This window comes from Ornithodoros turicata, chromosome 8 (assembly GCF_037126465.1).
Source record: "Ornithodoros turicata isolate Travis chromosome 8, ASM3712646v1, whole genome shotgun sequence".
Classification (NCBI taxonomy): domain Eukaryota; kingdom Metazoa; phylum Arthropoda; class Arachnida; order Ixodida; family Argasidae; genus Ornithodoros; species Ornithodoros turicata.
In genome coordinates, this window is record NC_088208.1 from 19,882,571 (window position 1) to 19,903,968 (window position 21,398).

The 21,398-nt window shown below is 46.8% G+C and overlaps 1 protein-coding gene across 1 annotated transcript; it reads left to right on the plus strand.

The window, feature by feature from the left end:
* The first annotated feature begins 2,514 nt into the window (after positions 1 to 2,514).
* On the plus strand, positions 2,515 to 16,848 carry LOC135366626 (32 kDa beta-galactoside-binding lectin-like). The gene is made up of 6 exons (XM_064599415.1): positions 2,515 to 2,622; positions 3,886 to 3,954; positions 11,739 to 11,792; positions 12,884 to 12,954; positions 15,255 to 15,444; positions 16,663 to 16,848. The coding sequence occupies exons 2-6, from the start codon at positions 3,931 to 3,933 to the stop codon at positions 16,810 to 16,812; spliced, it is 489 nt and encodes a 162-aa protein (XP_064455485.1). The 5' UTR covers positions 2,515 to 2,622; positions 3,886 to 3,930; the 3' UTR covers positions 16,813 to 16,848.
* Positions 16,849 to 21,398: the final 4,550 nt, after the last annotated feature.

A 21,398-nucleotide genomic window follows, 5' to 3' on the forward strand; every position in this document is an offset into this window, starting at 1 on the left:
TATTGCTTCATTGAGCGCAAGGAGTTCGGCGTGGTACGCCGTGAATCGTCGAATGGGTGTATTCAGCACTTCCAGTGCAGCAGTCCCGTCTTTCAAAGTTTATGTGGCCTGGTTTAGGACTTTCGTAGTTTGAGTTTGTCGACTTGCACGTTTTGCTTTCAGTCTATCCATGTTGCGGTGAAGGGTTCTTGGTTGTTCTGGACACGGTTGGATACGGTTCCGCAGACTCGCTCAGCCAGACATCCCATTCCAGAAGCCTTTATTGATAGCGATCATCATGGTGCTTCTTACACTCGCGCGCTATCGGATCTGCGCGACACCACACTACCCCAGGACGTCCTCGCTCCACAAGCTTCGACTAAATGTGGCGCGGACTCCACTGCTCCTCTTTGAGATGGGCCATCTTTCGTCACCCAACTGCCCCACCTGCACCCGTTACCGTCAACATCGTATTCTCCTCCGGTCACGCATCGCTCGCCTCAGGTTCTAGGACTTTTCCCTAGCTACGCTACTAGGCACCCAAACAACATAGTCAGGTGACAAAGGCACTTGTTCAGTTCCTGTGGATCTGTGGCCTTCTGGGTGAACTGTCATCAATTTCGTGTTTGTTTTCCTTTTTGCTTGTTTTTCTGTTTCTTTTTTCCCTTTCTTTCCTGGGAATAGCAAGCCGCCGTAGCGCAGACTAACCCTTCCCTCCTTTTTTATATAATAAACATATGCCCCCCCCTCCCCCCAAGGATCACTCTACCTACCAAATCGCAAGACATGTGTCTCTCAGACGCTTGGAAGCTCTGTAGTTCTTGTAGCCTTGTAGTTCCATGCATTTCCTTGCAGTACATTGCCTTACGAGGCATGCTTTATGCACAATCGCGTTTGTTCCGCATTTCTTCCCAATTACAGCGCACTTTCTGAACGAGATGAAATGAAATTCAGCCTGTGACGACGGGTTTCTTTTTTCAAGCATGGAACTCTTCAAGATCATTCTCACCATCGTCCAACGGCTATGCCTGGCAGCCGCCGTCATCTTCTTATGTCTTGTGGAAGGCGAGAGCGACGACCTTCTCTTATACGGTCGACGACACCGGATCGGCTCACCGGTCCGGGTGGTCTGACGGCAGGCTGCGTTCCAAAACGAACTCCAGAGTAGAGTAGATTCACGTGACAGAGTTATACCACGTGACCATGTGAGTAGGGTACGTAACCCTCGGGTAAACAGGTCGGGTAGGTAGCTAGCAGCTAGGTTGTGGAACGGGCGCGAGTATGATTCTCAACTTGGCGACAGCAGACGACAGTTACATTTGGGCCCCGGGACATCAGAACCCGGGCCGCTGCTTCGCTTTAGTGTGACGTTGTTGACTTCGGTTTGGGGTCATCCGCGTGGGCTCGTAAAGCATTCACGTCATGAATTAGGGTTCCGAGAAAGGGTAAAGCTGTTCTCGTCCACAGCTATTCGCGACTCCAGCGAACTATAGGTGGCGCACGCCGAACCTGGACTCGAGGGTTGCCACTTCCATCACTAGGTGGCTACGGCTTCGCTGGAGTCGCGAATCGCGACACAGCGAACTATAGGTGGCGCACGCCGAACCTGGACTCGAAGGTTGCCACTTCCACCACTGGGTGGCTACGGCTTCGCTGGAGTCGCGAATAGCTCTAAAACGCATAGAAACAGGTTTCGACCTTCACATTCAACGATCTGATGCGTGTTGTATCTATGGTTCCGTGCACGTTGCTCTGAAGAAAACATCAGGTAGCTAAGTCCACGCTGGAGCTTTCCTGCGTCCTCTATGATGCAGCCGAGACGAGTAGCAGCTAAAGCAGACGACCGGGGTTTACCGACGAAACAGGGTTTACCCGTTGAGTCGAAAGCGAAAGAAACGCTTTCGAAATGAGCGAAAGAAACGCTTTCCCCTTTGTTCTCTCCTTCTCATTGGTTCCCTCAAACGATTTGTCCAATCATTGCATGAGATCATTTGAGGAGACCAATCGGAGGTCTCTCCGCCTTGTCGCGCTTCTCGAGAACGAGAGGGAGGGTAAATTGAAGTTTTCTTTCTCTAGTAAATTACGAACGACGCCACCGATGAATTCCGTTCCTTTTATGTTGGTGTCGAGGCAATGGCATCGTTCATTCCTGGAGGAGAAATTTTTAAACGGTATACACTCTTAAAAATGAGTTTCACCGCATAGCACGCTCCTAGCCAACCATCATCTCGAATGATATTGTTATCTGCCCTGATTTGCTGAAAACGGGAGGCGTACGCCTTTTTGTGACACTTATGCTGGTCATAATTGTCACAAAAAAGGCGTACGCCCCCCGTTTTCAGCGAATCAGACCAGATAACGAAATCATTCGATATGATGGTTGGCTAGGAGCGTGCTATGCGGTGAAGTTCATTTTTAAGAGTGTAGAGTCTATGTAACGTCCCTTTCATAGAGTACTTCATTCTAACTTGAAAGGCAGCTATCACGCACACGAGACAGGTAAAGTGGGAAGCGATAAGACCCCTATTACGCAAATACAGAGCAACAGTCACTGATATTGATGCAGCCCTTCACAGATAGTTCCACAGTGAGCGCTTTGCTGTCCAGCGTCGTCGAAGTACGCACTCTGCTGCCGTACTGAAGGTACATATTTTTATTACCCTACTCTTTTTGTCCGTATAGACTCTAAAAACTGAACTTCACCGCAAAGTACGCTCCGGAATGCCAGGAATGATACACTCTTAAAAATGAACTTCACCGCATAGCACGCTCCTAGCCAACCATCATCTCGAATGATATCGTTATCTACCCTGATTTGTTGAAAACGGGAGGCGTACGCCTTTTGTGACACTTATGCTGTTCATAATTGTCACAAAAAAGGCGTGCTCCTCCCGTTTTCAACAAATCAAGGCACATAACGATATCATTTGAGATGATGGTTGGCTAGGAGCGTGCTATGCGGTGAAGTTCATTTTTAAGAGTGTAGGGTCATCGCTTCTGAGGAGAGGGGGGGAGGCGTACGGCTTTTTGTGTCAATTTCGATAAATGATAATTGACACAAAAAGGCGTACGCCTGCCTCTCTCCTCGAATCAGAACCAATAAACCTACCGTTCGTGGCAGTGGTTTGGCGCAGAGCGTGCTATGAGGTGAAGTTCAGGTTTTTAGAGTGTACCTGTTATTTCGGTAACAGCGCTAATGGTTCGGAGGTTTTTACTTCGCCAGATAGCCATATTAATGAGCGGCTGCACAATGGTGGGTCCGTGCATTGTGGCTTTGCCCATCTGCAAATTGAATGACAGTGGCATCGAATGCCATTCGGTTGTATTGCATCAGGCTACAGGAAGAAAAATAATGCCATTCGCAAATGATGTCGCCGTCGATTATCAAGAACCAAAGCCGAACATGTGAAGCTATATGAACTTGACATGAAGAACATGAACATGAACTTGAAAGCTACCGGAATGTGGTAAGTGAACTAGAGACGCCGTGACATTAAACATCGATCTCTGAAACGAAATGAACAACAACAACTTTATCCGAATGATGATGAGTTGGGAGTTTCATCGCCAGGGGCGGTATACCTTATTGACGATCTGTTGCCGGTGGTAATGTGGTGAAATGGAATAATTAGCCGCAGGACATTGAGGAACCAGGTCCTATATGGAGTCCAAGAAGATTAACAGCGCTTTTAGGGCAGAGCGTTAGTCGGCTGGATTTGGCCGTGGGCCCAGCAATTTTGACATTGAACGACCGAAACAGGTGACACGAAACACCGAAAAACACACGAGGAATTCGTCCACCATGGAAAAACACAGACTCATTCTTATACCTCATAGAATGCCTCGTTTCTTCCCCTCCCTCCTTTCCCTTCATTTGTTTCGCATAATAATGGAGCGTTTTTTCAGGCGACAAAGACTCGAGAAAGCTGTTTGCGTAGCCGTCTGTACAGGATGGGACAATGGCTGACAAAGCCCGTAAGAATACGACTTTCCTTAACCTATTATCCATTATAAGGTGTATTTGTAACTTATTATTTAGTAACATGCTAACAAACGCGAGGAAACACGGACGGACACAGGACGCGTCCTCTGTCTGCCCGTGTTCTTTGCGTTTACTACCGTGTTACTTAACCGACACGCTTCACAACTTCTCGCACTCATTATTTAGTAACGTACTGTTTCTACGGATCAACTGTAACTATGTAACGCGTGTAACTTGTAAATCTGCCCCCAATTTGGATTTTTTTAATTTGATTAACGGCGTACAGCATACAACGGGAGAGATGGGGAAACAACAGGAAGGAGTAGAGGAATGGAGAATTAATACTCGTCTCGGGACAACTTCAATGGGGGATCTGCCTGGAAATCGTGCAGGAAAACCACAGAGAAACCCTGAGAACGTCGGCGGAGGGATTAGATTCGAGAACCAAGCATGACAACGCTGGGCACATTCGAATAGTAGGCGGTGCACCTTCGCATGGCACTCTTAAATCAGAAAAAAAAAAAATGAGGGGGGAGTAATGTCGAAAAATCTCCTGAGCCGACTTCACACTGAACAGTGCCGACATTTGCCTTAAAGCGTCGTCCGTGGACAACCCAGGAAAGCGCCCAGATAAGCACAGCCGGCGCTCGTATTCGAACACGCGTCACAGACCAGTCCAGGGGGCTTAATCGCTTCATCGCCGTTACGGTCGTTACAAGCTAACGAGTGGCGGGACATTCAAAAAGGTCGGCACGTGACACATTGCGCGTGACGTGTACCACGGCCTTCACATATCGAGCGAAGAGCGCCGTGCACGTGTTTTATCACGTGCCCACATTTTTAAATTTCCCGCCCGCCTTTTTGAATTTCCCGCCGGTCGTGAGCTTGTAACGACCGCAACGACGATGAAGCGATTAAGCCCCCAGGTGTGGAATGCCGTCGCCGTCATAACCACTAGGTCACGGGAGCTCTGTCCGGTTTGGGGTGTTTTGCTTTGCCATAGCCTCCTACTGAAGTACATACAGAGTGTTTCACTTAAGAGTGACCCCTATAGTTATTTTTTTTTTAAATGTACTTGAGATAAAAATTAGAAACATTTTGCGTGAAGCTTGTGGAGGTTTTTGCCGCCCAAACTGGTGGTTTCCATCAGTGTACCTCATTAATTTGTCTAATTAGCTTAATAAACCTCTACCCGACAAACATCATCATGACGTTGGTAGACAGACCGAAACCAAAACAAATCGGAAGGGGAGAGCTGGGTTCCACGAATGAGCAATTGTTCGCTGAAAGAAAAGCAGGACCGAAGGTCGCGTCCCTTCCAGAGACCATCGTAGTACCCTCAAGACCGTGGCTTTCGTGCGCGACCTTGTTCGCCACTAGCTTTGAACGTAGTTCAACTCTACCAAACTCGTGGCGCTGTCGAACATTATGACGTCTTTTGTTTACAAACAGGTAGAGGTATATTGAACTCAAAAAATTCCCAAGGAAAGGTAACGTTTTTATTTTATTTATTTATTTTTTTTCGCTATTAGAAAGCCCGTGGCCACAACACCCCATTTCAGTCACAATTACAGGATCTTTCCACAAATTCGACACCCGAAAACTTGCCATCTCTGCAAGCCCGTTTTCGGATTTCATAAATTTCGGCGCTATCGGCAAGGCCCGAAGACACTTCCACTGCGCATGAATACAGCATGAGAAAAACAGAATAAGAAAAACAGGGAGGGCGGGGACCGGCCCAATCACGCATTTTGTCTTCGCAAGCTTATCTGTTCGCAGCCATCAGTTACCGATAATCATCGATATCGGATGTTCTGTGCTGTTTCCTATGTTGTCCTTTCCTGCTCCCCATACTTTAGGCGGGGCAACTTGAACGAGCGCGCCTTGATGAGCGACGGTTTTTCGGGCGGCTTTTACGTGTTTTCGGGTGTCAACAACATCAACAACAACAATAAATGACGAAGTGATGGTGACATGGGATGTTTCCCCGTGGTAGCCACAGGACCCTACCCCACTTCACAGTGGTTAACATGAGAGGATGAATTATGGTGAGAGTGAAGCGACGACAGGTCGGAGTTCTGTTTAGAGCTCTTCGAGGAGTCCAGTGGCTTGCATGAAAGCAAAAAGGGAGCGAAGCGGGTGTCAAATTTTTGTGGAAAGATCGTGAATTCGTGATTCTGACGTTCTTTACCGGCTCTGACGGCGCTTACTGGAGATAAGCAGCCTGGGTGGGTGAGCGCCCTGCAGGTCTCCGTTCTCTCTATATATGTCAGTGGTTATCGAAAGACGCAGCGCCTGTTGGCATTGACGCGTTCTCTTTCGAGTGTCGTCTCATTTCTCGGAATGTCAGACGACACCGGTGATAATCTACACTCTGTCTGTAGGAGGACGGCGTCGTGACCAATACCGCGGATATCGCACCGAGGTAGCATGTTCAATAAAACGGCAACGGGGTAGCGTCGGAACCAGCATTGTGCGTACACTCTTAAAAATGAACTTCACCGCATAACACGCTCCTAGCCAACCATAATCTCGAATGATATCCTTATCTTCCCTGATTTGTTGAAAACGGGAGGCGTACGCCTTTTTTGTGACATTTATGCGGTTCATAATTGTCACAAAAAAAGGCGTACGCCTACCGTTTTCAACAGATAAGGGAAGATAACGATATCATTCGAGATGATGGTTGGCTAGGAGCGTGCTATGCGGTGAAGTTCATTTCTAAGAGTGTAGTAGGAATAGAACGCCTCCTTTCATTCCTTCCTCCTGCGATGCAGAGTTCACGACGTGCGCATAACGTGCGCAACGCGCTTCCTGTTACGGACGCTAGATGTCGCGCCCATCAACAGAGAAAATTAAAAAAACAGGTGACGCTCTCTTCTGCGCATCGTCTGCAAACTGAAAGCGGGCGATGCACGAAAGAGTTTCACGTTGGGCAGCTGCAGGACACAGACGTACCTCCCACAAAGCTTTCGCTTGCGCTGTCAAGGTGGCGCTATAGCGCAATCGCTCTGTGACGTGTATTAAAAGGGAGTCTGGCCATTAGGAGGAGCCTAAAAAAGAGACCCGACCTGTGAATCAAACTTGGGCGCCTTTCATTGGTTGCCGTTTTTTATGGGAGACACCATGACACCAAAATGTATCCAAGGTGGAGGATCAGGCTTGGAACGGTGAAGCGGAAATTTCGTGAATTTTTTTTTCACAGACTACTTTAATTTCATGCTGTGAGTATATTTTCTCAAGTACGTATTTGCAAAAGCAGCTTGAACTTTCGCTCCGCCATCGTTATTTACGCAAAAATGAGATGTTTCGTCGCTACCGTTAGGCCTCGTTAAAACCGCTATCCCAAGAAAATTGCAGGAAAGACGCCCCTGATGCGTAAGAGTTTGCATAGGATCATTGAATTTGATTTATACATGCATCTTTGTGCATTTTCGATTCGTGATTTAAAAGTTCATACCGGCAGCCGCGTCTGCTATACGAAGAAGCGGTTCTGCCGTTCTCCTGGAGAATCACTTCTGTCAACAACCATTCCTCCAGTTCTGAGTCTTCCCAGCATGCCTCGCTCCATGCAGATGGCGTTGATAACAGTGGGCACAAAATCCGTCGTTTTGGTCTCTCACCAGTGATATCCGTTGCAATCAAAATCAATCTGTTAGTTTCTCCAAAATGATATGGCATCCCGTAAACAATGGTGATTCATACGTACTCGATAGCCTACAACAATAGGGAACTGTATTCGTAACTGTGATTGGCTAGATACCTCAAAAAGTGGGTGGAGCCTCAGGTATATGCAGGTCCCACGAATGGCCAGACACCCTTTTAATGCACGGCTCTGATCGCTCAAACCATAGGCGCCGACTGCGGGGGGGCTCGGGGGCCCTTGCCCCCCCGGAACATGAACTAGGGGGGGGGGCGCCGCCTCCCCCTGGAAGTGCTGCTAAGAGACTGACACCAACCTTTGGGGTTCGGCGCGCCTGGGTCAAAAGAGCGAAGAGGCACCAACCCCAATAATGCATCTTGCAATTTGTAAAATATGTATCCGCCCACCATACTCATTATCACAGTAGAAGGTGAGCCGAAGAAACACAGGGGATGACACAACACATCGTCTGAATTTCGCCCAAAGCAATCAGATCAATGAAACGAAGCAGTCGAAAAGGTGCCAGCAGCTGCCAGTGAGGTGTAACGGTAGGATCTTCGGAACGCATATTCGTTGGAAGCGGGTTCAACTCCCGCTGCTCCATTTCATTGACCATATTCATTATATTGCGCGCATTTCGGGTCAAACACCGAGGATTCAATGCATTTTGTTCCTTTTGCACTCAGTTTTCAAAGGCGTAATGCCTTCAGTTGTGCACATGTTCACTGTTTACGTTCTCTCTGTTTCTTTTTTTTTTTTTTCTGTTCTTCCTTCCTCTTATTTCTATACCAGTTCTGCATACATCATAGGATCAAGCCAGAGTGTGTGATTCTTCACTTTAGTTTTGTGTTCTGCATTTTACTTTTCCTTTCCTTCTTTTTGTTTTCTTTTGCGTCCTGCTTTTCTTTGCATTTTTTGTCTTCCCCCTTTCACTTTTTATTTAATAACAAGCTGACATCCATCTGGCTTACCTTTCCTTTCTTTTTTAATAAACATGTCCCCGCCCCAGAGTACTTACTTCGCGGTGCGCCCTTGCCCCCCCCCCCCCCCGGGAAAATGAAAACTCACCGCCTCTGGCTCAAACAGTGCGTCTTGGAATACCCATCGGTGAAGATGCACATTAGGTACATAATAATTGCAACGTGGTCCTCCGAGCTTGAGCAGCTGCTGCAGCCATTCAGCCACGCCGCTTCTCTTCCATTTGCTTCCCAGCCCAGTAAACCAGAAATATCCTAGGTACGTCCCACAAAGGTCGCACACGTCGCACATATCCACCACGTCTATGCGATGTTACCTGTACGTCCACAATGTGACTTCGAAAAGTCTCTTACTTTGTATATCCCTGGGACATCTGGTAGATGTAAAAAGAAGAGAGCAATCGCGCGTTATTTTTCGCAGACATCTACGACACGTGACCGTTAGTGGCATGACGTAAGCAAACGGGGAAAATTTTTGGGTTTACTACCTTATTTACCAAACAATCACAGTATACACGGTAGCTCGAGCTAAAAACACGATAGCTGCTAGGATGGGGTGTCAGGAACGTTCGCAGGTATAAGCTGACATGGCTTGCAGACTCACAAATTAGCTGTAAAGACGTTGTCACCGTTGCAAATGTGATACGCCACGCTACACTTGACGAACGTACTCCAACAATTTGTATTTCAGTGTATGCTCGCTCTGGTATCTCTTGAAATCCGTGTACGCGGTGGAGGGGCCAAAAAAGGGAGCCTGCGTCTGATATGGTGAAAGGCGGGAGCACATTTATTAACCTGTGGTCTGCATTGGTCTTGGATTATGGCCGAAAGGTCGCTGTGCACCCCTCCACAAGCTGGGTGTGCTGCCAAAAGTAGAAGCCTTTTTGCTTAATTACTGTGTGCAGCATTTATTTGCTACAGCAATCAATCAACTATCAATTTCAAATTGATTCAACGCAAAAATAGCATGAATTTTAAAATATCCCCTGAACATCCAAATATCCAAAGTAGATGTCTATGCGACGGTTCTGGGATGTGAAAACAGTAGGAATCTGGCAGTCGCATGGATGTACTTTCTACGTAAACGGGCTCTCTGTGAAGCTCCCATGGATATCCTAACATCCAATTTGCGATATCGCCAGGATGTACCTGGGATATATATGGTTTACTGGGAGTAAACCACTAATATCCCTAGGACATCCTTACAAGGTCGTGAACGTCCTGAATATCTGGACATCCATCCAATATCTGTGGGATGTCCCAGAACGACATTCGCGTTTTTATTTTATTGAGTAAATCACAGATGTCCTAGGTACGTCTGCAGGATATCTCGCTTTGGACATTTGAATGGAGGAAAAGCCTGGAGATCCCTTGGATACCCATGAAAGATCCAGTATACGAGATTTTGGGCACTGGTTGAACGTCACAGGAACGTCGCCAGGACGTTGACTGAAGCTATGCGAATGAACGTGAAGTTTATGACATCTTGTTCCGACAGCCACATTTTTGTTCTGCTGAGAGCAAGCAAAAACTTCTGTAAACGTTAATTGGATGGCGGGAACAAGCAAAATCGTTATATATTTCTATCGTTCGCGTGCTGCTAGCCGTGAAAGTATTTATCTATATTCGTAACGATCGTCAAGCAACAGTGGAATTTGATCACTTTTATAGCTCCACTCAGCAGCTAATCCCATTATAGACAATAGCTTGAATTAAAAACACAGTATCGGGCATGAAAGAATGTCAGAAACATTATTGGTTATACCATGTCTCTGCAGATTCACGGGTTAATTGCAAAGAAGCACCTCCTCACCGTTACAGGTGTATCACGGTCCAAATACGTAACGAACTTGCCCCAACGGTCTTTATTTCAGTATAAGCTCTGGGCATTTTGTCAGCATAAACTGTTGTGAATGCTCCCTCGAGGGGACAAAAAGGAAAGGAAGGAAGGGATGCTGCACTTCAGTGCGATAGCAATGTGGCAATGTTTTAGAACTTGTCTCAGTTGTTGACTCAAGGATAGAAATAGGCGAGATACGAATAATGGGGTAACAAGCGGGATAAATGGTTAGGGAAAGCTTAGGAAGATGAGTACACAATCTTCTGTGGCTCATCTCATAGAGTCAACAATACAAAAGGAAGCCTGCTCTTTTTAGGGTGGAAGCACGTGCGGTAACATGGTCAGCCTTGGGGGACCGTGCGTCAGAGTTTGGTCGAACGCTGGCGGGGCTTACTACATTCCCTGAATTTTTGACCTGTTGTTGATGTTCGAAGCATTTATTACTACACAACACGTAAAAATTAACATTGTACATAATACGTATGCAAATACATATATATTTACATATATATCAGAATGGTGTTGTCATGTCAGATACGTATCAACTAAAAGCAAGTGCATGTTTGGACCTGCTTGCATGATGTCCCACGTACGTCCATATATCCTAAAAAGACGTTCCCGGGATATTCGCAGGATCTACAAATGACAAAGAAGTGCCAGTCCACAAAACGTCTCGGGGATGTAAATGGGCTGTGTGGCAAAGTCCGTGGGATATACCAACGTCCAAAATAGGATATCCTGTAGACGTTTTCTGGATATATATGGTTTCCTGGGTTCCTATATACAGGGTGGGTGCTCTAAAAGGTCAGTCACATTTTCACATTTTCGTGCGTGGCGTGACGCTTCCTCGACCGATAGCCTCGTTGACACACAGATTTCCGCTGCCTCACAGTAAACAATTTATGCCAGAGAAACCTACGCAAAAATTGTTGTTACAAAAGCACTGTGTAACAAAATATGTATACGACCACGCAAACTTTCGTCTCAATCCATCGGTATAGCGCATAGGAAATGGACGAGGACGAACGTTTGTGTGGTCGTATTTGGTTTTTTACGCAGGGCATGGCAACCACGATTTTTTCGTACATTTCTCTGGCACAAATTGTTTCTGTGTGGTCTCGGAAGTCTGTCTCTCAAATAGATATAGCGTCCCACGCAAAAAGGTGGCTGGCCTTAGCACCCACCCTGTACTTTTTAGTCATAGTTTCTGTACACACTTTATAAATTTATTCTCGATGTGTTTGTTCTTTGACCAAAACATCGTTAATGGTAACTACAGGATGTAACTTAATTTAATCGAAATAAATTATATTGCAGAGCGTTGCCTTTGATGGTGATCCTCAAGAACGCGTCTCCGATCTTCGGGTCGTGGTAAGTAAATACTACTTCTACGCAATGACAATGCAAAGCGGGACAATCATGATGCCGCAATGGGGACTTGTTGAAAATTTGCATATTACTGAAGCTCGTATTACAGCTTCAAATTCAGGTTGCTACCAATAGGACGCTTCCTTTTGTAGTCATTTCACGTATAGAGCCACGTTCCTTGATCTATTTTTAGAACTAAGTGGGGAACCGTCTCCCATTTTGCTACGTTTGCATGCTCGAACTCGACGTCCCTGTTCAATACGAATGAATGCATGAAATACTTTATATGCACAATTTTATACCGCTTTTTCCTCATAAAATACTTGGTTGTGATCATTGGGGCCTGGAACTTGACGTGCAATAGGTACACCAACATATGCGTGCAAATATGCGGCAGGAAACGCGTCTAAATATACACAAAAGTATTCAAAGATGTTCATGGGAATATGCGGCACGAAACAGCCGAAATACGCACAAATGTGTTCCGAAATACCCATGTAAATATGCGACATGAAACACGTTTGAATACATGTACAAATGTATTCCAAAATATGCATGCAAACATGCGGAACGAAACGCATATAAAACGCACAAAATTATTCCAAAATACGCATGGAAATATGCGGCACAAACCGCGTCTCAACATGCACAAAAGTATCCCAAAATGTGCATGCAAATATGCGGCACGAAACGCACCTAAATGTGCACAGAAGTATTACGAAAATGGTTATGCGAATATGCGACTCCAAACGCGTCGAAAGATGCACAAATGTTTTTCAAAATACGTGTGAAAATATGTGGCACGAATCGCGTCTAAACGCGTGCACAGAAGTGTTCCAAAATAGACATGCAAATATGCTGCACGAAAGGCGTCATTATAAGTTGATGTAGTCGCGGGGCGTTGGGCGTCCGTTTCGACACAATCTAAAAACACAACTTCTTCTACGTGAGGTGTCGGGCGATGATGATAGCGATGATGATGATGAAGGCAGAAAGAAGAGAAAAAATGGGGCCCTATAGTGATGATACATACGAGCTCGTCAACAAACTCATTTTATCACATTTCATTTTCATATGGCCATATGCACACCAAGACGAGACCCTTGAGACCTCTCACTGATGAACCTGTGGTTGAAGGCAGCATGCGCTCCACTGGTGGTAACAGGTATCTGGAAAATTCATGTCTTCTTACGTAAGCGAGTCGGTAAAGAAGTTTCTCTTTACAGCAGTGATGGCAATTTGAAGAAACAAATCGGATTTAAGTGAAATTAGCATTTTGCAGAAAACGCTAAATCTAATCCTAATCATGTCCGGATTTATCTTGCTTTTATATATCTCTGTTTTATAATTCTGGTGTAATCTAAGTATCGATTTCAATTTATCCAAGAAAATGAAATCACTTTAAAACAGGTACTATTTTCAGCACGCCAAATCAAGTCGCTTTTTAATCCGGATTTTTCCGATCCATCAGATATCCGGAAGAGGAACTGATACCACTGAAGACCTTGTCGAATGGCTTCAGAATCGATCGCAGATTTCGACGTTCGGATTTTTACACAGAACACTGAAATTTCTAACAGTTGCGTAAGTAGTAGGCACTGACCCCGGGTGCCGGCAGCACACCAAGGGGACTGGACACCGGACACCATCTAATTGGCAATTAGAACAAACGAGAACCTCCCACAGTAATTGCGACCATTCAGTGAGTCATAATTCTAATTGGGGAGCATCTCACCTGTGTCCAGACCACTCTACGTGTTGCCGGCAACCAATAGATAAAAAGAATAGAAAAGAATAGAAATAGAGTGGAGAGAAACAACGTATATGAAAATCAACTATATCATGCTGAAAAAAGCGTTCCGAAACCACTGCTGACCAGTGGCACCCATGATGGTGGCCACGACTGGTTGCAGAGATCGATGACAGGTGGCTACCTATGGCCGCCATAGCACATCATTGCTCGAGTGGATGGTATTTTCCGAGTTCCTGACACCTTAGTCTAAGGGCTGTATTTTGAGACTATTCTCGACTTGAGCTTCTCCTCGAGACCAGATTTGTGCTTCAAGAATCAGCCTTGACTCAAAACGCCCGTCAAGTATGTCGAGTAAGCACCGGCTTGGGCGTTCCTGAGTCGACTTTCGTGGGTTATGGCCAGAGATGCACGTATAAACCCGCACGGAGGGTGCAGATATCCGCGGATATCCGTATTTATCCGCAAGTCAACATTAGTGTCACTGTCAACATCTACCACGAGAAGCCGCAATAGACCATTCTAGAAAAGCAAGCGCCACCTGTGGCACACAAAGGCTCTTGGGAACTTTTAGCACCTTAAAGCATTACGAGACGACCAGAGGCAGAGGTAGAAGAAAAACAACAACATTGCCAGTGTGCGCAGCAGCAGCGTCCCATGTTCCCATGCTGCTTTGCGCTGCGCGCATCTTTTTACAATGCTCTATTGATGCAAAGAATCCAAAATGGTGTCAAAGTGTGTATAATTTGTGTTGTCCCATCCCATCATCCCATCCCATCCCATTTATGTGTGTGTGTTCCATTGTAGTGCCCTTGACTCCATTTTACTGCACAATTGTTGATGACACAAATACAATGATGACACAAATCCTTCAAATACAATGACTGTCGAAGCGGGCAGATATACTTAATATACGCGCGTGGTTGCAGATGCGTTTATTCCTGTTTCAACTGTTCAAGGCAGTCACAGGATGCGGACGTAGATCTTATGTGCACAGGTGCAGTGTGGATACTGCCAACATTATCCGCGCTCAACTTGTGTATGGCGGTCGACAAGTCATTCACGGAGTCCGTCAGCTTTGTTTTGCAAGTCGCCGAACAACATTACCAGTTCATGGGACACTTTTACCTTGACACGAATACAAAAGGAACTTGGATTCATCGGTTGCGCTGTTCATGATTAAAAAAACACAATTTCCACTTTCTCTGTCTTTGCTTCCCAAGAAGGGTGACAATGCAAAGCATGCTCTCATTGGTCTCCTCAAGCGATTTGTCCAATCATCACAGGGGACCGTTTGAAGAGACGAATCTGATGATCGTCCACATTTTCACATTTCTTGAGAAGAGGGAATGTGTAAATTGTGCTTTCTTCGGTCATAGATGATAAGCGGGTCATTGGCATCTTCGAAGTATCTTTCTCGACAATTGATGGGGAAATGGTATGAGGAAACCAATGGGAGCCCCCTGCGCATTGTCGCCCTTCTTGAGAAGAACAGGGGGAGGGGAAGAGTAAGTTGTGGTTTCCTTCCATCCAGCATAAGGCACGAATTGGAGCAACCCGTAAATCCCGTTCATTTTGTATTAGTGTAAAGGTAACAACATTCTTCCAGTTCATTAGGAGAATTTTTTGCACTATAGTGTCCCTTTAATGCAGAGGGAAGCTTGTTTAGTGACTTCCTATCCGTCCTGATGCTGTTCTCATTGCCTTTTTTTTAGTTTCTCTATCAACTTGGAGACATCTAACGGTGACATAGCGATACACATCAATCCACGCTTCAGCCAAAGACAAACTGTTGTGAACTCGCTTCAGAACGGTGGCTGGAGAACAGAGAAGCACTATTCTATCCCCATCTGCAAAGGAGCCCGCTTCACTTTCAAGATCGAGGCGAAGGGACTTATGTACACGGTATGAGACAACATTCCAGTGCTTGCATGTGTGCGTTTGTTCACTGACGTCACCAGTCTATAGAGAACTTGAAAAAAATACCGACCCCCACCATGATGCTGGTCCCGCGAAGTTTGGTTTCGGTTTCCGTTCTCTGCCATAGACTTATGAACCTGTTTCACACTCGTGTCACATCCCCGCTGCTCTCCAGCGAAGCATCCTTGTCACGCATCGAAACCAACCCGTGAGGGTAGTATAGAGCATTGACTTGGTGCCTGTGTGCAGCCCTTCTACCTGCTCCCTCTCTCCCCTATTGTCACTGAAGCGACCTCATTGGTTCCTCTCTCAAATTAGGGGGTGGCAGCTTATGGATAGCCACGACTGGTTTCTGCTGTAAACCCGAGCGGAATATGATTCCGATCTATGAATACCCCCTCACCGCTGCACTGTGACTGGACAGACAATTGGTCACGTGGTTTCTCTAAGTTTCACCCCTCCAAGAGAGCTATTCTCGTCAAAAGTAATCGAGCTCGATCACTTTACGTAGAACTACGAGAACACGCTTCTCCCATAGGCTCCCTTTATTTATACATAGCCGGTATCGTCGTCCATCGGTGTCTCTAGCGCATGAATAGTAGGAAGGTCGCGCTTTCCTACGTCATGGGGGCACTGTGTGCTATATTGAAATAAACGACAGGTGGAAAAGGAGAGAAAAGTGGTGTGCATGGGTGTAAACGTGTATTGCAATTAATTTGATGTGGTGATATTCCGTTCACTGTGGAATAACCTTCATGTGCATGGATTGCGAAACATTGCGCATTTTGCCACGTTGTTGGCAGTCACGCCCAGTCACGCCACGTTGGGAGTCAAGTGGCGCCACGGTGTAGGCTATGCACTCTACGCGCACATATCGCACGTCGGCACAGATTTCTCTTTCACGATACAACCTACAACCTTCCGCTTCCGGCGAGAACATGCGGAAGGGCGGCCTCGCTGTAATATGGGCACTCTGATAAAGCGCGAAGATTGCAGGATCAAGGGCTCGACTACTGGTTGAGGGTGCGTGGCCTACACCTTTTTCCTTCACGCCTTCTTCGCGTAACGACCAATGACAGGCGATACACAAGAATAGGGCCCCTGTGTGAGCTAAAGGATTACGTTACTATTGGCTACCGATTGGGTCTTGTTTCGTCCTCAGCGTCTCGAACACCTTCATAACTCGTTTTTGTCTTTTTTCAGGTTTACTTCGATTCGACGAATTTGGCCTCCTACCAGAGCCACGCCGACTGTCAGACAGTAACGGCGCTCACTGTGTATGGAGACGCAACCCTGGACGAAGTGCGTCAGCACGCGGAGAGTTATCAACCAAAGAAAACAATGCACAACTAGCAAAATGCTGTAGAAATACATTTTTGCTACAAGGAACTGTTTTAAGATTGTGGGGAGAACAATGCGCCGCACGGGGTAACAGTCCAGCGTGGGGGGCAAACAATATCAACAAACAATGACTGCTGATGCTGACGAGGAGATGGGGCGTTTCACCGCCGCGATGCCGTACCCTACCCCATTGGACGTGGAACAGAATATGAAGATGGTGAGGGAAGTATGAAAACACGAGAATAAACTAAAGCGTCTGAGGCAACCTAGCGGACAATGGGAAGTTCATGGACAGGTGAAATCCGACGATGGAGCACGGGATCTTCATAGGGGCCAATGAGTGCAGCTTAGTTGAGTGACCCATTGTTGATATGGGACAGCTCATCACGCAGTATCCGTCTTTGCAGGCCGTAGAGCTCACATTCCATAAGAATGTGGTGGGTGTATCCCTTGTGGCACCAAAGGTCGCAAGAACGTCTTTATTTGGTCAAATTAGGATAGAACACGATCAAGACGTTAACGCCACGTCTAGTAGACGTAATTTGTAGAACGTTTGTAAGACGTGCCGATTTTCCGTTTATTATACATGTTTGCCATCTCTGTTAAAGACGTATCCCAAAAAAAGACCTCCTGTAAACGTCTCCATTTTATGTCCGCAAGACGTACCGATTTTCCGTTTATAATACGTCTTCGCTGTCCCTGTTTAAAACGTATCTTAATGGAAGACGATGACATGCACAGCGTGCGTTAACTGTCGATGGTACTTACTGAATGTCTCGAACCAAAAGTAGAACGAAACACGAAGGGTGTGTTTATGGTCAACTAATACTCCCAGCAATACATCATTTCGGTGTTACTTTTGTGTGTAATCTCATTAAACGTAATAAGCTCACCCTCCGTCTTGACTTACAGGCGAGTGTAGACTCTCGAGTTTGCGGAAGTTTTCAAGACAAGCAACGTATGGTGTCTGTTTCCCCTTTGCAAGTGAATGGACTATACCCATAGGTACAGTTCTCCTACTTGGCCACAACGCGCATCCGGTTTCTTGTTTTTCTCATTCTGCGGTTTGGAACACCGTGGGAGATACGAGAAACAAGCAAAGAAGGAAACGCACAACGAAACGTACATGGGTGGTGACGGTAGCTGAGGTAAAAAAAGAAAAAAAGAGGCACATCTTGATAAGGCTATATATTATAGATATCCACAGAACTGAGTCTTGGCAGGGGAAAGAGTGTATTGCGATAACGTTCCGGTACACATATTATAGACGTCTTAAAAGACACGCACAACATGTGATATCTATACATATAGTAGACGTCTTCAAGACCTACTCGACGACGTATTCAAGACGTTAATAAGCGCCACATTAGCCAAAGCTAGATGTCATGTAGACTGGATAGAAGATGCCTTCTACACAGAAAAAGCATCCTTGCGAACACCTTTGTTTGATTGATTATTTAAAAGAAAACCAGGGAGAAGCGAACACATTTCTTAGACGTTTACAAATTGGTTTTGTGCTACTAGGCTGTGCTTATACAATTCACTGGAATTCCCAGCTCTCGTGCTGAGTGACTTCAATGCTCATCATACGGCCTGGGGAAGCGGCAGGACGGACGGCCGGGGAAGGACGTTCTTGGAAGGAATGCAGAATGCTCACGTGTGCCTACTTAACAACAGACACCCAACTTATATGCGATCACCAACGTCACTCTATGTATTGGATCTTTCGTGCTCCACAGCAGACATAATTCGCCACATGTTGTGTGCTAGCGATGTCGGCACCCGATGTAGTGACCACTTTCCTCTATATTTCGCATGATAGATAGCCTCTCTCAGCCACTACTGAACTAATTTCTTTCACGAACTAGAAACTCTTTCGTGCCGGCCTCCGACCATCTGTGCACACCGGTATATCATCAGAGGCCCTCTGGCAAGCCATTCGCTGCGCCATTGAGGACGCGGTGGTCCTGTAAAAAAGGATAACAAGTCACGTCGGTCATTCTTCAGCAATTAACCACCTTAAGGCGTGCAGCCGAGCAGAAAGAACGGCTCGTCGAACAGGGCAACTTCCTGACATTGTAGCATACCGCCGGTTGAAAGCTAAAGTAACACGGGCACTTAAGACAGAAGACCGGAAGCGTTGGCGTAAGTTCTGTCAACATCTTTCACCGTTTGACCCGGCCACGAAGATCTGGAGGACAATTCGAGCTCTGAAGGATGCGCCCCCACAAAAGGATCCTCTTGCGGCATCGGCTATCATCAGGGTTGTTAAGTAACTTAGTAAAAGTATCTGAGTACGTGGACTTAGATACTTTTTGTGTATCTTGAGGAAATATTAGATACATTTTCGAACACTCACTTCTAACTGCAACTTAATTACTTTTTTCAGTAACTTGTATCTGTCTTTTTGAGTATTTTTTGAGTAAAAACGACGAAACACCGTCGCCGAGTAGGAGGTGGCGCGAAGGGCGCGCCGACACTAGGGATCCTGCACGCGCGTGAGAAGCTGCAGCAACCCGTCGAGGCTCCCTATAGCCGACACCAGGCACGAGCTCCACTCCTCCTCGCCCTTGCTGCACGTGCTCACGCCCTCGCACGTCATATTCCTTGTTCCTCGACACTCTTTTGTCGACCTTGGCGACAGTGAAGAGAATGGCCGAATTTGAAGGCGTCGACGTCACCTCGGGCGCGGACGCCGCCTGTGAGGCTGTAACTGCGAGCAGCCCGAGCAGAGTTGCCTCCGTTCTGTCAGAGGTACCGTGGCCACAATATCGAGAGCACTTTAAAGTCATCGGAACGAAGGAGCACGGGAATCTTGAGCTCAAATGTATCCGCTGTGAGCCGAACACGAAGTTTCTTAGCGTCTCACCTGTCCCTGTCTCGGTGACCTGCAGGTTAGACGTTCCTTTCAATATTTTGCCTGCAATTACGTACCATTACCCAAGAAGGGATGTCCCTGTGGCAAAGGTAGCACCAACAACCTGAGCTGTGTGCCCTGGCGAATTACCTCAAGGACATAACGTGCTGAAGTATTCTTTTAACTCACTCAATGCTTTCACACATCAGGTGTCATGGAACAGCTGGAAGCGTTTCCATTTTATTCTTTCTACTTCTGTTCTATTCTATTTTCGTTCCACGTCCGTCAGTCCGTCCGTCCGTCCGTTCTATGCGTCGTATATAATCGCCTCTTTTTCTTAAATTCCGCGATAGTGCCGCGAAGCAACTGTGGCTACGAGCGGCGTAGAGACGTGAACAGATGGAGAGAGGACAGCAGGAAGGATAGGGGCACATGGGATTAGTATGCGTCCTGGGCCGGCTTCAGGGGGAAACTGTGCCAACGTTCGTCTGGAATATCTGCCGGAAAACCAAGGGAGAACCTCGGACAGCACAGCCGGTGACAGGATTCGAACCCGCGTCACCTCCAAGTCTCAGCGTGGAAGGCGATCATCCTGACTGCTACGCCACGCAAGCTGACGTCAGCCCCTGACGTCACTGATGCGAGGGGCACGGCTACTGCTATTAGTTCTCTTAAGCACGTGAGGTCGCTACGACTGCTTCGGTAGAGGAAGTGCTTGTCGTTTTGGGTGGCTTCTAAACGGAGAGGTGGAGCTGCGCGAGCTGGGGTGATAGTATGAAATAAATCGATGGGCACAAGGCGTTACGATTAACACCCAGGTGGTCGAAATTATCCGCAGTCCCACCCTGCGGCACGTGCAGCATGTCACTCAATCAATCAATCACACATGTCGCCACACATATAGGCTGACTCAACTTACGTGTAAATCTACTCCCGATTTATTACTCTTTCTCTTCTTTTTTTTTTTGTGTGTGTGTGTGCTGCAAAAAAAGGCGAACCATACTCAAGGCGTCGGCCGGGCAGTTTTGCGAGCCCTTGACGAACTGTATGTCGGAGCCGAATTCAACCAGGAAGGCAAGATGCCTGATCTCGCGCGGGGAATGCTTGCTGCTGGCGGATCGAAAGGCGTATGTCAACGGCTTATGACCGGTCAAAAGGGTAAACTTGCGGCCCTCAAGAAAATGCTGGAAATGCCGAACAGCAAGAAAGGCACCGAGAAGCTCGCGGCCGAAGGTGCTGTATCGTTGTTCCGTGTGCTTGAGACTGTTCGTGGAAGAAGGCGACGGGGTGCCAAGAGTCGCCGAACTGCTGCTGGAGTACGGTACCAACAGCGAAGTTCGAGGCATCGCCCATAAGGGTTGTAGGGGCGTCATACTTGGGATGAAAGAGCAGAGCGGCGGCCGAGAGATCACCCTTAATCTTCTCAAAAGCCGATTGAGCTTCGGCGGGCCACGCAAAGGTGTGCGCACCACGAAAGGGCTTGCAGAGAAGCGCTTCCAGAGGCCGAAGGGTGGCGGCGCAGTGAGGTAGAAAGCGACGGTAAAAATTTATGAACCCCAGGAAGCGGCGGAGCTGCCGAACCGATTGAGGCCGCGGAAAGCTGGAAATTGTCTTCGCTTTACTGGCGGGAGGGGAAATGCCATCGCGCGAAGCCGTTTAACAAACGTTATGTACAAAAAAATATAAAAAAAATTAATGTTATTTACAAACAAACTGTCCAGCACATCACTCAGTCATGGTA

Excerpts from the sequence above, each read along its gene's own strand:
- LOC135366626 (XM_064599415.1), top strand. The coding sequence starts at position 3,931 with ATGGGACAATGGCTGACAAAGCCC. Across the intron at positions 3,955-11,738 it reads GACAATGGCTGACAAAGCCC|AGCGTTGCCTTTGATGGTGA; the intron begins GTAAGAATACGA and ends ATTATATTGCAG. Across the intron at positions 11,793-12,883 it reads TCTCCGATCTTCGGGTCGTG|ACGAGACCCTTGAGACCTCT; the intron begins GTAAGTAAATAC and ends ATGCACACCAAG.